The sequence below is a fragment of the Vulpes vulpes genome, chromosome 16 (genome assembly GCF_048418805.1).
Source record: "Vulpes vulpes isolate BD-2025 chromosome 16, VulVul3, whole genome shotgun sequence".
Classification (NCBI taxonomy): Eukaryota; Metazoa; Chordata; class Mammalia; order Carnivora; family Canidae; genus Vulpes; species Vulpes vulpes.
Genome location: NC_132795.1, coordinates 65,792,345 through 65,808,171, shown reverse-complemented (window position 1 = coordinate 65,808,171; position 15,827 = coordinate 65,792,345). Strand labels below are relative to the sequence as shown.

Below are 15,827 nucleotides of genomic sequence, written 5' to 3'. Positions count from 1 at the left end.
TTCACAGAGGCCTTCCCTACCCCTCCACCTCTCTGGGCCAGGTGGCTCTGTTCTATGGTCTTTCCAAGCCCTACATGTGCCTTCCCATCCCTCGGATGCCCTCTCTGACCCTTCACACCACTGCAGAGCCTTATACCTGCTTCTGTCTGCCCCTCCCCAACTAGGTCTCTGAGGTCAAGGTCAAGATCTTCTGTTCTTTCTATCCCATGTATTTACTCTGCAACATAAACACTATAGCAGAATGAAAATTCCAACAGAAATTCCACACACTGACCTTGAAAACCCAAAATAGTCTTTCAGGTAAAGGTTTAAAATTCTAAACATTGAGTTATCCTTAATAGGTGTCACTTTTATTCAAAAAGGCTCTAAGAACAAATTTGAAGGAAAAGAGCTCTCCTATTGAGGGATGCCTGGGTGGCTCAGTGGTTGAGCATCTGCCTTCTCAGGGCGTGATCCCAGGGTCTCAGGATTGAGTCCCACATCCTGCTCCCCACAGGGAGCCTGCTTCTTCCTCTGCCTGTGTCTCTGCCTCTGTGTCTCTCATGAATAAATAAATAAAATCTTAAAAAAAAAAAAAAAAAAAAAAGCCCTCTCCCATTGAAAGCCTTGGCCATGCAAAATCTTCCTTTAATTTAAGTGAGGACAACCCATGATATATATCTACCATTCTTCTCCATATATTAAGTACAAAAGCAAATCAGAAAAATCCGTGGTATAAAACCATTCACATTTTAAAAGTACCTAATTATATTTCATGAACACATAATGCAGAGGAAACCATAGAGACTCATTCATATATACTAAAATGTCAACCAGTGACTGACAGGAAGGGAAACAGGGTTAGCTGGAAGGAGGAAGAAGAGGGAAAGGCATCTTCCAAATGCTTCCATATTGTTAAACTGTTAAAACTGTGATGTAAAACTCAGTCCCAAAACACATAAAAGATATGAATGTCCTCTGCACCTTAGTATGCAAACTGTAACTTACTCCTAACCACAAAGCTTGGTTTCCTCCAGGTTCTTCAATTTAAGGCAGTACTCAGAGACAACCATCTACCAACAGAAAGCTACCAAGCTATTTACCCTATGTCATAACATCTATGTGTGTCTGTTTCTTGCAGCTGGAATTAAGATGCATTCTGTCTCCAAATCTTCACCTGAGAAAATCACTTCTGCATTTTCACAACAGGACACCAATACATCTGTAAGCATGTTCCACTCAAACATATTCTCAAGTTCTACTGCACAGTACTACTATTTAATTAAACATTCAAAAGCTGCTTAATCTGTACTAGACAGTAGTATCAAGTTTAGAGAAACAGGTACAAAAAAGATAGAAAAATGCCAGACCACCCCAGAAGGCAAACATGAGATTCTTCAAATCACAAGAGGCAGAAGTGACAGGAAGTGGACTCTCCTTTCTCCCCTTCTCCTCTCCTGCAACTTCACAGACACCAACAGATGTATATAGGCATATATAGGCGTAGATGTATACCTAGCAAGAATAGAAGTTGCCACATTATTTTTTTTCGCTTTTTTTCCGCCCACTTAAAGAGACAGTAGGCCCAACCTAAGCAAGTGCGGCAGTAGAAAATGAAATAGACGTCCCCCGAGGCTACCAAATAAAGGCATCTTCTTAGTTTTCTGACAAGAAGAAAACATTCACTAAAGAAAAAGGAGAGCAACAAAGGGCGAATCCTGTCCAGCCCAGCCCAGCCCAGCCCCGCCTCAGGCTGCAGGGATTAAAGCATCGCCTGTACCGCCTCTACCACCTGGGTTACAACCCAGGAAGCTTACAGCACAATCAGGGACTTCACTTCCCTTGGATTCACTCTGAAATTGACTCCGTAGGTGCTCTTCCCTTCTGACCAATCACTTCCCACTTCCTGGTGGAAACAGAAGTTAGGAGAAAGCACACATTTCCAGATCCCAGCACAGAGCAGGCCACTCAATAAACATCTGCTGCCAAGTGGATGATGAATCTGCTGAAAACTGACAGGGCAACAGCTCTGTACATGCACTTCCTTTTTCAACTAAATTCCAATGGACACCACTGATGAAGTCTGAGAGTAAATGCTGATAAATCTATTTTCAGAATGCTGAAGGCAGAGAACAGCAGAAAAAAGAATTTTTTTTTTAAAGTAGGTAGGTAGGAAGAAAAGGAAAATTCAGACTGCACAGCACAACTTCTAAATGAAGAAAGGAGCCATTGTATGACCAAATCCAGAATGTGAAGATATGACATAACACACAAAGGTGTAGTAACCTTTTTTGGAAAGTAGAACACTATGATTAAGAGCAAGACAGAAAGAGAATATGTGTATATATAAGGATTCGTGCAAAGCACAAAGGAGAAATATTTTTTAAATTGAATACTGTTTTGGGGGTAACTTTGCAGCCTGATGTTAAAAGTTGCTTTGTTAATAACGTATTTGCTACTGGATCAGAATGCTACAGAGAAACCTGATAAACTTCACAAATATAAAACCTGTATAAAAGAAATTATAAAACTTTACTATAAAAAGAAAGCCCTCATTAAAAATGAAGAGACATCACTATTTCTGTATGGGAAGGCAGTTTAATATGCTAAAACTGTGAGAACTAGGATTTTATTTTTGTATTTCATTCTCTAGTTTTTCCACACTGAGTACACTATTTTCCTATTTACAAATTATTTAGTTTTAAATGGGAACTTTAAAAATCTTGATGATGCTTTTAAGTTGGCCTTTTCATTTTGTATTTGAAAGGGTGGAGAGGGAAAAAAGGTACACGAGGGATTGAAGAGGGACATCTCCCAGCACAGTGCCCATGGGCATCACCAAAGACTGCAGCCAGGTGTGCTTGAGATGAGTGCGCTGGTTTTCCATTGCTGGGGTGGCTGTCCAACGGCTGTGTCCGCACGTCACCCTAACAGGCTGGAAAATGCCAGGCTTCTGTCCACAGCCTTTGTCAGGGATGGCACAGTCCCGGAGAACAAGATAAAAGGCGCATATGTAGGGAGCCAGACCAGGGTGTGTTTGTGTGTAGGGGCTGTTGCACAGGTGAGAGCAGGGAGGGAGGGAGGGAAAGAGATGGGAGTAGGAGGGACTGGATGGGGGAGTGGGGAGGAAAGCAGGAAAAGGAGATAAGGGGATAGGAGGATAGTGAGGAGGTGTTCCTTAGACAAAGCGGTTAGATGGGGGGGGGGGGCAGAGAGGAAGAGGGAAGTGAGCAGACAGTGAGGGGAGTACCAAGACTAATAGTGAGGTGGCAGTATGGGAAGGGGGAAGGGTAAGAGTGAGTGGCAGGTGTGTGGGGTGGGGGGAGGAAGTGTTTGAAGCACATGGGGGACAGGTGCCCTAGAGGCTCAGAAGGCCTCAGGTGCTCAGTAGTGGGGGATTGGGCAGGTGAGCCAAGCAGGTGCAGGTACAAGACTTGCCACTCTGGCTCAGAAGGGCTGCAAGCATTGCCAACTCAGCACCTGGCCTGGACAGGACATTGCTGCTAGGACAGAAGGACCTGCCTTCCAACTACCCAAGCCAGGGCATCGAGGCTGAAGAGCTCCAGGGCAGACAAGCTGCTCAGTAGCCACCTGGGCCCACCATGCTCACCAGCCAGGTTAGAGTCATAAAGAAAAAGGGGTTTTGCACAGCAGGGTCAAAGGGGAGAACCAGAAGCCAGTCGACCATCCACTAAGACAAGGGCAATGCCAGGAGTGGGGTCTCCTAAAATACTTTCCTGCTCCCTCCACCTTGGAGGTACCCCATTGGGACTGCTTCAAAGTGAAACGTTCTTTCAGGACAAATGTCACTAAAAGTCAACACAGAAAAAAAAAAAAAAAAAGTCAACACAGAAGCTACCAAATGAGGTAGGTGCAGCCTTCGGGTTCCATTGGGTCTCTCCACACCACCATGGAGTACCAGATTAAGAGCCAGGGCAGGTCACATAACCATTCTCTGCCTCAGTTTCCCCATCTACAAAATGGGGAGATTATCCTCCCCCCATGCCTCATTGCAAGACAGTAGCATTATCAAAGTCAGTCACTCCTCAACCTGAATTTCAGCACCTACATCAGTGGCAGAGGCAGGGAGAGGGGGCTTTTCATTGCTTTGAGAGCCTAGGATAGAAATTATGTCTTTTAAATAATTAAGGTGTATTGGGACTAAGGAGAGCAAAGAATCAGAATAGAATTCTTTTAAAAAAAATAAAAAATTAAGAAAAAAAAAAAAACCTAAGAGGCAGACGAGATCTAAGATCCTGATTTGGTTGCATGCAAGTTACAAGGAGAACCACCATTTATGGCCCTTATCATTCACGGCTAGTAACCATTTCTACAAGGCCTGTCACTGGCCCCTGAGAGCATCAGATTAATGTGATTCTTTCACTTGATTCCAACGGAACCATCCTACCCCTTCAATCTTCTGTTGCTGATATAAGACGGCTGTCTGCTCACCCTTCAAAAAATAAATAAAGAGGGGTGCCTGGGTAGCTTAGTCGGTTAAACATCAGACTCCTGGTTTGGGCTCAGGTCATGATCTCAGAGTTGTGAGATCGAGCTCCACGTCAGGCTCCCCACTCAGTGGAGAGTCAACCTGGGATTCTCTCTCCAGCCTCTCCCTCTGCCCCTCCCACCCCTAAGTGAGCACCACTCCCGAAATGAAATAAATAAGATCTTTAAAAATAAATAAATAGATAAATAAATGAAACTCAGATCACTTATATTACATATGTCAACTGAATTCTAATTTAGAAACAGCATATTTGTTTTCAGAAAGAGTATAAAAATGTTCAAAGATACTAAGAATAAAATTCCAAGGTCTCACTACCCTAACAAAATTGTTTTCATTTTCCAAGATGTTTAGACTCTGAAAAAGATACAATAAAAGGATTCAACTGTTTGCTGGTGCTGCTATAAAGGCACTAGTTTCTTTTGGTTAGAAAAATAGAAAGCTTAACTAAAACTCAAAGAAACTCATGGATGATTACCTTGAAATTCACTCCTTGCCCTTCTGAATCAAAGGGAGGGAAAGAACACCTTGCCCCACCTCCAGGGTGCACCTGTTTGTCCACTGTCACTGCCCTTCCTCCGTGAGGACAATCCCTCCCCAGAGGTCACTTTCTCACACTCACACCTGGAAAACATCTGTTCTTCCAGGTGGCTCATCAACTGAAGCTACTATCTCTTGAAAGAAATTCTTTCAATTCCTCATAGCTGTTTTTAAAAAGTATTATTACCTGCCAAGTATAAAAAAACACAGCATTCCATGTTATAAGTGCATAAAAATGAAACAGCAGGGTTAGATGACTGTCCCCAAGGCACAGAATGAGCTGAATGAAGGCAAGTGAAACCGCCCTTCTCCAAAAAGGGCCAATCCTGAATCATTCTCCCCACTTGTATCCTTCAGGAGCTCCTAAGATCCAAACATGTGCAGAACATAAAGCAAGAAAACAAAAAGGGGGAAGCAGGCATTAATGTGCATTCAACACTCATGGAGAATCTGGCAACCGGGCCTGCGTGTTAAACATCTACTCATGAAACCTCTTCGACATCACAACAACCAGGCTCTTGACTTCCTGGCCTACTCAGCAGTACCACACACCAGGCCGAAAACCCAGCAGTGCATCTACACAAAACAGGGGGATGCACCTGGCAGAGTGCAACATCCAAGTTAGATGGGCTGCCCCAAATGCAAAACTGTTTCTCTTTGGCCCTGCCCTAATGTTTGTGTGTTCTGAAATATATTCATCAAAATCTCTACCTTCTCAGCTGCATGAATTTTGATCAAAAGTTTACGCATCTCACTGAATAAAGTTTATGTGGAGGCAGACTTCAAATGCTGCCTTTAAGCACCAGAAGGGCCTGCTCCGTGCACCCTGTCACCTCCATAGTCATGCTGGCACCTGTGCCTTCAACTCTACTGTCCAAATCCTATCCATCCTCTAAAGTACCAACCCCTGGGCCTTGAGGGGATTCCCATTCCTTCCCAATCCCTGCTTGCATTTCTCAGGGCAAGGTACAGGGAGGGGCCTGGAGCTTCTATGAGCATTCTGGCATACCACTCTCTCAGTACCCCCTTGTGTTCAACAACTGGGGAGCTCAACAAATCCCACTGCTCAGGTTTCTGTAGAGCTCAACCTCCAGCACTGCATTTTCTTCCTGGAGATTGGTGGATGGGGGGCCAAAGTGCCAACCCTCTAAGCAGACGGCTGGTCCTTCTCATGACCAGCCCCATCCTGGCTACCCAGGGGACCCTGCGCCAAGAATAGGGGACAGAGACCAAATATATTTTTCTCCACATCATAACAGGCATGAGAAAGTAATCACCGTTCACTTCACACAGGACAGCTAACATATACGTAAAAAGTTCTTAAAAAGCAGTGGAAAAGAGAGGTGCCTAGCAGGCTCAGGCAGAGTAAGATGTGATTCTTGATCTCCCGGTCAGGAGTTCAAGACCCATGATACTTGCGGAGTCTATTTGAAATAAAAAATGAGTGGAAAGGAGAACCAGCAACTCAACAGAAAAATGAGCAAATCCATCAACAGTTCTCCGAAGAAGAGATATTAATAGCTCTTGAACATTTCAAAAGATGCTTCATGACACTCACAATAAGAGAAATGCAAATTAAGACAAGGAGATGCCATTTTTCAGCCTGGTGAAAATGCAAATGTTTGCCCAAAGCTCTGCTGGGGAGGCTGAGGGGAACCAGCTGCTTGTGACCCTGGTGGGAACATGAGCACAAGTTTCCCTGCTGTGGCAGTCCTTGTGACAGCAACATATCTGAAATCATTGAAATGCCTTCTGTAGGAGACAGGTGCATGCACACAGGAGTACTACAGCTGTACAACAGCACAGGGGCATCTGTTTGCACACACACAGCACACTCGCTCTCCAGGAAGGGAAGCAAGGAGTCTGCACAGGATGCTACCTGCTGAGTACAACCCACAGAAAGGGCAAGCATCCACAGACTAAGGCCAACATTTGCAGTAAGATGGACAAAATATATCGAAAGGGTGCAGAAGGCTCCAGATTTCCCCAAAAGGCAGCTAATTTTTTAGGTACTTTGACTTTTGAACCAGGTATATGGTTTAAATACTTTATCAGAAAGAAGAAAATTGACACCTACCAAGAAATGAGTCTGACTTGTATCAGGCATTAAAAAAAAATCATTACAAGGAGCTTTTGGACACAATAACTGCACATCCTCAGTGGGGCATATTTTCTGAGGATAAAAAAGAACTACAAAGAAATCTTGAATTCGGTGAAGTCTGTTGTCAGTAGTGGTACTGACATAGTAATTCCCAAACCATTCTGTCTGTACAGTAGTAGAGAGCTAACGATTTTTTACTGATGTCAGAACTGAGATTTTCACAGTGGGAAAAAGAACACAACAATATGGAATGGGGAAAGGTAAGGAAGAAGCCTGTTAGGATTTAAACTGGGTGCATGTGTATCAACTCATGATTGGAAAAAGTGTGTATGTTTCCTGGCTCTGTCCCTTAAAAAAGATGGGAGCAAGGACACCTCGATGGCGATGTGCACAACCAAGGCACAGGCTCTGATTCCTTAACAACGTCTCCCAGGGAAAGAAGCAGGACTTCCTCAAGAAATGGCTACTTCAAGGTCTGGGGCAGGGAAAGAACAAGAGCCCAGAACATTTGGAGACCAGGGAAATGCTCACAGACGCAGAGAATCTATGGGTCCACAAAGATTTTTTTTAAAGGGGGATGGGGGTAGGTGAGACATACCTCCAAAACATGTCCACAGCCTAATCCCTGGAACCCTGAATGTGATCTTGCTTAGAAAAGGATTCCTGGTGGATGTAATTAAGGATCTTGAGACAAAAAGAGCATCCTAGATTACCCAGTTGGGCCCTAACTCCAGGACCAAGTGTCCTCATAAAGGACACAGAGATGTGACAGACAGGAGGCAATGTGGCCACCCACAGAGGCAGATGGAGGTATGCATCCACAAGCCAAGACATCTGGAGGCTCAAAGGAGCCTACAGAGGGACACTGGCCTCAGAAGCACATTGATTTCAGACTTCTGGCCTCTGAATTGTGAGAGAATAACCTTCTCTCATGTGAAAGCCACCTAGTTTGTGGCAATTACTTAAAGCAGGCAAAGGAAACTACTACAGAAAGTGAGAGATGAATGAGAGAGGCAAGTTCTTTCCAGAAGAACACACATTAATAAACACAGAAGGGCTTATAGGATCAGAAAACCAGCATTTTGGATTTCCCAATGTTAAAACTGATCCAAGCAAAGACTGCCAATGGACGCTGAATGCACTGGCTGGACAAGAAGATACTCCAAGCCCCCAAGAACTGCCCCCAGGACTGTGTGCAGGGAAAAGACACCTTTAAAATAAAGCCAGCCCTTCCAGGCATCCAGCATATGATGAAGGGTGCGACAACCATGACAGGATGCGAATCAACAAGCACTAGTATAAAAAAAGTTCAGCTGAATTTAATTGTAAAGAAACACTCAGATGAATCCAGGAAGCAAGCCGTTTTATAGGACAACTGGCCTGGGCTTTTCTTAAAAGGTGAGGGTCATGAATAATCAAACTAAGTTAGAGAACTAACAGCCAAATGCAACATATAAACCTTGACTGATCCTAGAGTTAAAACAACAACAACAGAAAAGGCTGTCAGACACGGATGGTACCATTAGTGGAAACTCAAACATGGACTGTACATTGGACAATATCATTTATGTTAGTTTTTAGAGTATGAGATTCTACAGAAGATGCTTCTAGTCTTAGCAGATTTATATTACTTAAAGGTAAAGCAATATTATGTCTGCAGCTTTCATATATTTCCACCAAATAAAAAAAGTATACATTAAAACAGAGAGAAAGAACAAATGTGGAAAAAAAGAACAGCTGGTAAATCTGGGCAGGGGAGTATTTGGGTGTTTGCCAAAATACTCTTTCACTAGAAAGAATAGAAAACAGGCATGAGAATTCTTAAAATAAAATGTCGAGGGCTCAAAACAATTTTGAGATGCCCCTCCCTAACCCCAAAGGAGGGCTGGAAGGAAGGTCCTCAGGCCCCTGCCTGGTGGGTCCCAGGCGGATCCTGAGAACCTGCATTTAACAAGCGTGAGCTAATCCTCATGCTCAGGTAAATCTGGAACCAGCACCTGGACTGTTTGTTTTTCCCCTACCTTTTTTTTCCAGGAGTCTGCTGGCATCAGGATGCAGTCTATCTAACTCCTCATGTCTCCCAAGCAGCAGGCCAGTGGGTGTTTACTGGGTGAATTCTCGAGGATAGTCCCTAGTCACGTGAGGTTGATTATCTTAAGGCAAAACTATTCTAAGGGAAGCCCAACTCAGACAAGGTTGAAGTCTGTTCCCACAAATGCAAATACCATGCTTCTAGATGGGTTTCAGTGTTCCATTTAGTGGCTTTCCTCTCCAGTGGAACAAGAGTAACAGGATGGAAAGGTACCACAAGTGTGGTGTCATTACCACATGATGCATGATACACCAAAAAATACCTGAATATTACAAGGTATCACAACTCTAGTTTTCAAAAGCTGAAGAATGGCTCCTAAGCTCACTATAACATCAGAAAGTAGACTTCTTTGTCATTCTTGCTTAGGGTCTAAGCCTAAGTGGACAGGAAAAGGGGAACAGAAGGTGGCTACAGAGCAAAAGAAGGATGAGCAGGCAGCGGAGAAGGCCAGAATGGTCAGGAGAGTCTGGAATGGTCATGACTGGTGCATGTGGAAACGGGGTGACAAGGCTACAGAAACAGGGGTCTGACTTTCAAATCTGTCTGAATAGCAGAACGAGTGGCAGCTCCACTCCTCACCCTGGCAGATGCCAGGCAGCTCCATCTCTAGGAAGGACATCTTGGACTGGGGAGCCCTAGGTTCACCTGGGACGATGATCAAGGTACTGCTGAGATCCGAAGCCCTGTCCCCACTGGGCCGTCCAGCAGAAACCTGGCAATGCCCTGTCACCAGAGCTCAGAGCCCAGAGGACAGATCTACAGTACTCCTCCGAAACAGGAGCAAACAACCCAGGGCCAGCAGAAAACCAAAGAAAGCCTCGCACAAGAAATGTGGGAAAGGACCTGGAGGGAAGAGACTCTTCAGCGAGAAAGAAAAATGAGCAAACAAAACTACCATGAAGACAACATAAACATGAAATGAAGACATTTTTAAAATTTCTTTTAAATCCAGAGAAAAAAGAACTCATGAATAATAATAATTTTAAAAGATAGCAAAAATACAATTTTAAAAAAAAATCTCTAGAAGTGCTAAAATACAAAGAGGAATTTTCCAGAAAGCAGAGCAAAACTTTTTTAAAGAGGGTGGGGTGGGGGAGAATAGGAAATAAAAGGCCTAGAGTAGGCAATACTACATCAGCATACTGATATTCCGGGGAGAGAGAACACAGAATGGAGGAGATGAAACAAGCAAAGAATTATTTAAGAAAATCCCCAGAACTGAAAAGGAAGAGTCTTTGGGTTGCCAGGGGCCTCTCCAGTACCCAGCACAAGGGGCACAAATGCATGCCAGGCAGGCCATGCCCACCTCTGGTGAGGGCACAGGCTGGCCAGGGCAGGCTCTGCTGAGCTGCAGCAACAAGCAAGCCCAGACCCTATGACGCTTAAAAACAATGATGCATTCCTCACGGTATGTCACTCTACGGCAGGGGAGGGGGGTGCTCCGCACTGAGTGTCATCACCTTGAATGATGCCAGTTATCAATTCAGAGAGGAGGAAACGTTCACAATTACTCACTGGCCCCAGAACTGGAGCAGGGGACCCCGTGCCTCAGCTCCAGGGCATGGTGACTGCATGAGGCCACCGAGCTCTGGGAGTGAGGACAAGGCCAGAGTGGCAGAATGCTGGAAATGTGTGGTCAACCATGACTATCATGGGCCAAAAGAAGATCCTGCAATCTTCCAGAAAGAAAACACAAGTCCCATGGAAAGGGACGGACCTGAAACAACTTGTCAACATTAGAAGGCAGAGGGATCCCTGGGTGGCGCAGCGGTTTAGCGCCTGCCTTTGGCCCAGGGCGGGATCCTGGAGACCCGGGATCGAATCCCACGTTGGGCTCCCGGTGCATGGAGCCTGCTTCTCCCTCTGCCTATGTCTCTGCTCTCTCTCTCTCTCTCTCTCTCTCTTTCTCTGTGTGACTATCATAAATAAATAAAAATTTTTTAAAAAAATTAGAAGGCAGAAAGTAACGAGACAATCCCTAAAAAGTTCTGAAGGAATCTTTTTCTAGAATTCTGCATTATCAATCTACCAACTAAATGCAAAGAAAGACACTTATGATGGTTTCAAAATTCTCCTCCAATGCATGTCCAAGTGAAAGAAGTGTGAAATAAGTTAGGGGAAGTCAGGGGACAGGACATCTGTGACGGGCAGAGCAGGTCCGAAGGCTCTGGGGGCCCTTCCTCCGGAAGGTGCTAGTCAAAAGGTCCTCTGCCTCTGAACATTTGGGGAAAGATGCAAACAACTGACAAGCATTTGGAGTTGAATCAGAAATAGTACATAGAAAGCAAAAAAAAAAAAGTTATTAGCTGCAGGAAAAACAAAAATTCATGCACAACATGCTCAGTAGCAATAATAGTGTTCAGTCATACACATATATATTAAATGTTGATCTCAAAATTACACCATATCTACATGAGGGATGTAAACATGGAGGAGGAGGGCAGCTTTAGAGAATAAACAATCATCTTCCAAAGAATAAAGGCACTAGGTAACACGGACAAATGACAAATTAGCAAGCTATCATCCTATGACACAAAGACAAATACCAAAATCAGCTAACCGAAGTTAAGTACTTGCCTCTGGGTGGGGAAGAACAAAGGCAGGGACTCTGTTTTACCTAACAAACCATGCAGAAGCTATTTGACTTTTCAAACTATATGCATGTTGAAAAAAAAAAAAAAAACACTAAAGGTAAGTCCAGTTCAGCCTCTGCCTGGGGAGCCTCACCCTAGTAGGTTGGCATGATTTTCAATCAGGCATCGGAGCTCTTCCAAAGAGCTAGTAGCACTGATCCAAGTGCTACAAGGGCTGAAACACTAAAGTGACAATTCCTGTCCTGGAGGATTGGGAATTTTATTGAGAAGAAGACACAGGCATGGAAAAGAGCTCTAGTGTACAATGCAAGGGGCACAAGCTCACTCCCCTAGGCATGGTCCAGAATGTTCACTGATAGGAAGGGAGACTCTGGCACAAGCAGTAAAAAACAAACAAACAAACAAACAAAAACACCCTTTGAGAAATGAGAAAGACTAGCAGAACTTGAGAGGAACAGGCAATGCACTTCCAGATCCGGGACGGGCTAGCCATGAGGGCGTGTGTTAAGTGGGAGTGTGAACAGTTTTTTCAAAGAGATTTCACTCCTAACAAGGAGGGCAAGATTGTCAATGGGCTGGCTCCCTGTTGACTTACATTTTCAGTGTCCTTGGACACTACCAATTGGAAGTCCTGTAACATTTTTCATCCCTTCTGTAGTGTCTCGGATATACCATCCCTGCTCATTAGTAACACTGATCCACCCTATTCTTCAGCCCCTCATAACTAAAATCACAAATTTTATAATCTGGCCCAAGGCCTCTTCCAAGCCAGCCAGATATGACCCCCATCTGCCGGCCAGCCTCAACACTGTACCCTGTTTTCATGTTCTGAGAACACTGCCCTTCTTTGCATTCCTAAAGCACTCCCTGCTCTTGGCTGCCACAGGACCTCTGCACATGCAGAGGAACAAATTCCCTCCTAGGCCTCCCTATTCTATACATCCTTATTCTCAGCTTGAGCCTCAACTCATCATGGAAACAAGTGCCCCTGATTACTGTAACTCAGGAGTCCTTCTCATAAGCTCTCAGGCATTCCTTTCCTTCACACCAGTTTGTAAATTAGCCCTCATTTGTATGATTATCTAATTCTTGGTCCCTTTACTGTCTAGGCCAGGGGTTCCTAGACCACAGCCACAGCCTCCCAAGTGAAGCTATGAAGTGCACATCCCAGACCTGTTCAATCAAAAACTTGAGGTGGGAGGTAAAAACTCCACGTTTTGAAAATCCTCAGGGCGATTCTGATGCACACTCCAGTTTGAGAATCCCTGCTCTAGGGACCAGGACGGCACTTCTCAGCGTCCCCTGACACCAAGCATGGTCACAGACAACAGTTAAGGACTTGGCAGGATTTCCCGGTGGAATGAATGGTGAAAAACTTCCCACGGCTTCCTACATCCCCCTTTATTAATTCTAAACACCCCTGTCCAACTTTAGAAGTCCGATAACCAAAGCTGAGGCTGCTGCAGACATGGGTTCTACCCAGGGCTCCCTGGCCTTTCTGCGTTCAAAATTTGGCTATTACTTGTTATCTGTGTAGATTTCTCTTGGTCTTAATTTCCTCACGTCTAAAATGAGAATGGCCACAGTATTTCCCAAGGTTGTTGAGATAACTGAATAAGCCAATGAGACTCATGCCTGCACACACATGTAAACACCCAGCAAATTTAGGTATTATTATTTCATAGCAATAATTATGCAATTTTAAATGATCTTCCCCCTGAGTCTCAGCTCTTCTTACTCAAGACTGACTACAAACACTTAAGAGTAGCTTTCTCCCTTTCAAACTACTCACATCTAACACCCATCCCCGGCTTGAAACTGTCTAGGATCTAAGAGCCCTGCTTGAGCTTTCTCTGCTCCACCTCCTGGAACAGCTGGGCTATGCGGGACAGCCTGCGTCTTAATAACACGTATCCTCCCAGGGCTCTACTGAAGTCACTTTCTAAAGTCCCCTGCCACCTCTGGAATCAGATCTTGGTAACTCAAACAGTTAGCAGGGGGTTTCATTTAAGACTTTGGTGGCTAGGAATCAAACGGAGCTCACACGGGGAGCTATTTCTAGACCAACAGTGGTAGTTGGTAAAGTATTAATAGCAACAATTAAAACATATTCCCATCATAGAGATTGGAAAAAAAAAAACAACAACAACAACCCAGCAAGCAAGCCCGCACAGAGCAGTTCCCGCCTCTGGGATGCCACAGGGTCTACCAGCTGCCTGCGCGGCGCGGGTCCCGCCGGGGTCCGGCCGAGGCTGGGCGTCCTGACAGCCCGGGAGCCGCGCACACGGCGCACAGCGTGCACCCGGCCGCCCGCCGCGCCTGCCCGGGACCCGGGGCACCCGCACGTCTGGGCGCGGCCGCGGGCCGGCGGGGGCCGCAGCCCTTGGCTCCCCAACGGTTAACTGCTGAGTAATTTTCCTGCGGAGCCAACAGGCGAAGCGGGGGCTCTGCCAACGGCAACAGTATTTTTATCCTCCTTCCCCAACGCGGCGGCGCGGCGCGGCGGCGCCCAGGGTGTCCTCGCGGCACGCTCGGGAATCGCCGGCTGCCGGGGCGACGTGGACCGCAGTCCTCCGCGGCGGGGCCGGCGCGGGGGGGGGGGGGGCGGCCGACCCGGCGCCCCGCAGCCAGCGCCCCCCGCCGGGCCTAGGCGCTCGGGGTCTGCGCCCGAGCCGGCCGGCAGCTGTGCCGCACGAGCGCGCCGCGGAGGGCCGGACCGCAGCCCCCAACGCGCTGGGAGCGGGGTGCGCGGCCCCGCAGGCCGCCCCGGGCCGCACGCGCCCCCGGCCCCAACCCCGCCGCCGCGGCGCCGGGGAATGAATGGGGCTCCCCGCCCGCCGAGGGCGCGAACTCACAGGCGACGTAGGCGAGGAGCGCGATGCCCAGCAGCAGCTTCATCCTCCTGCGGTTGACGGCAGACACGAGGCGCAGCAGCGCCTTGCTCACCATGCCCGGGAGCCGCGCCGGTCCAGGGCCCTGCCGCGCGGGGCCGCCTGCTGCACAATGCGCGGCGGCGGGGACGGCGGCGGGGACGGCGGCGGCGGCGGCTGTGGCGGCGGCGGCGGCGGCGGCCGCGGAGAGCCCCGCCCCCTACCTCCGGCCCGCGCGGTCCCGCCCCCGCGCGCCGGGTTTCCTGCCGGGGGAGCCGCCGCGCACGCGCGGCCCCGCCCCCGCCCCGCCCCCTCCACGCCCCGCCCCTCTGCCTCCTCTCCCCGCAGGCGCAATCGCCGCCACAGGCTCCTCCGTTTTCGAAGAATGTGGCCGCGTGCCGGGGGCGGGGCGTGCGCGGCGCATGCGCGTGGCGGCGTGTTTCCCCCGAGGTGCTGGCGGGGTCCGTACCTGAGCGGCGTCCCGCCCCCGGGCGGGCGCGGCGGCGTTGGTTTCCGAGCCCGGCCCAGCGGGCGGCGGGCGCCCCTGGGAGCCAGGGGATATTTATGCGGAATTTGCGCATGTCTCTGAAGTTCTTTGATCGCGTCTTTCAGAAAGTGGACCGGCCCCGTGGGCTGCTGTGTGGCTTCGGCCGCAGCAGGGCGGGAAGAGTTTGGATCCTCTCGGCCGCGCTGCAGTCAGAGCCCGGTGGTGGGTTCTCGGCCTTGACCCGCTGCGAGGCCTGTCTCAGAAAGTGCTTTGTTGTTATTATGAACACGTGCTGCTGGCGGGAAAGAATTAGGACAAACCAGGGAAGGGGAGGAATGACGGCGCCGCCTGTCCCGAGGAAACACGGAACGTGCGCCCGCCGGTGACCCCGTGGCCGCGGCGGTGTCCGCTGGGTGTGCCCAGGCCACGAGCATCGGGGACTGCCCGCTGCAGACGCGGAGCCGCGCCAGGCAGCCAGGACCAGCAGCCGGCCCCGGTACAGGAGACGGCATGGTAGGCGCAGGCCTGCGGTGCCAAGCCCGTGAGCCCCGGAAAATGCTGGGGAGCGACCGGATGGAAGTGCTGAGGGCGTCGGGGAGAAATCGAGGAGCACCAGCGTCCCCGGAATGCCGGGCCAATTTGCCAGTTAGATACTTT

General features: G+C 47.9%; 1 protein-coding gene across 2 annotated transcripts in view; it reads right to left on the bottom strand.

Annotated features, from left to right (window-relative positions):
- Nucleotides 1-14,893, bottom strand: part of UXS1 (UDP-glucuronate decarboxylase 1) — a 93,125-nt gene extending 78,232 nt beyond the window's left edge. For both annotated transcript variants that reach the window (XM_025992369.2, XM_025992370.2), the window contains exon 1: nt 14,669-14,893. In XM_025992369.2, coding sequence (XP_025848154.1) covers nt 14,669-14,762 — 94 coding nt within the window. In that variant the 5' untranslated portion in view covers nt 14,763-14,893. The remainder of the gene's footprint in view (nt 1-14,668) is intronic.
- Nucleotides 14,894-15,827: the final 934 nt, after the last annotated feature.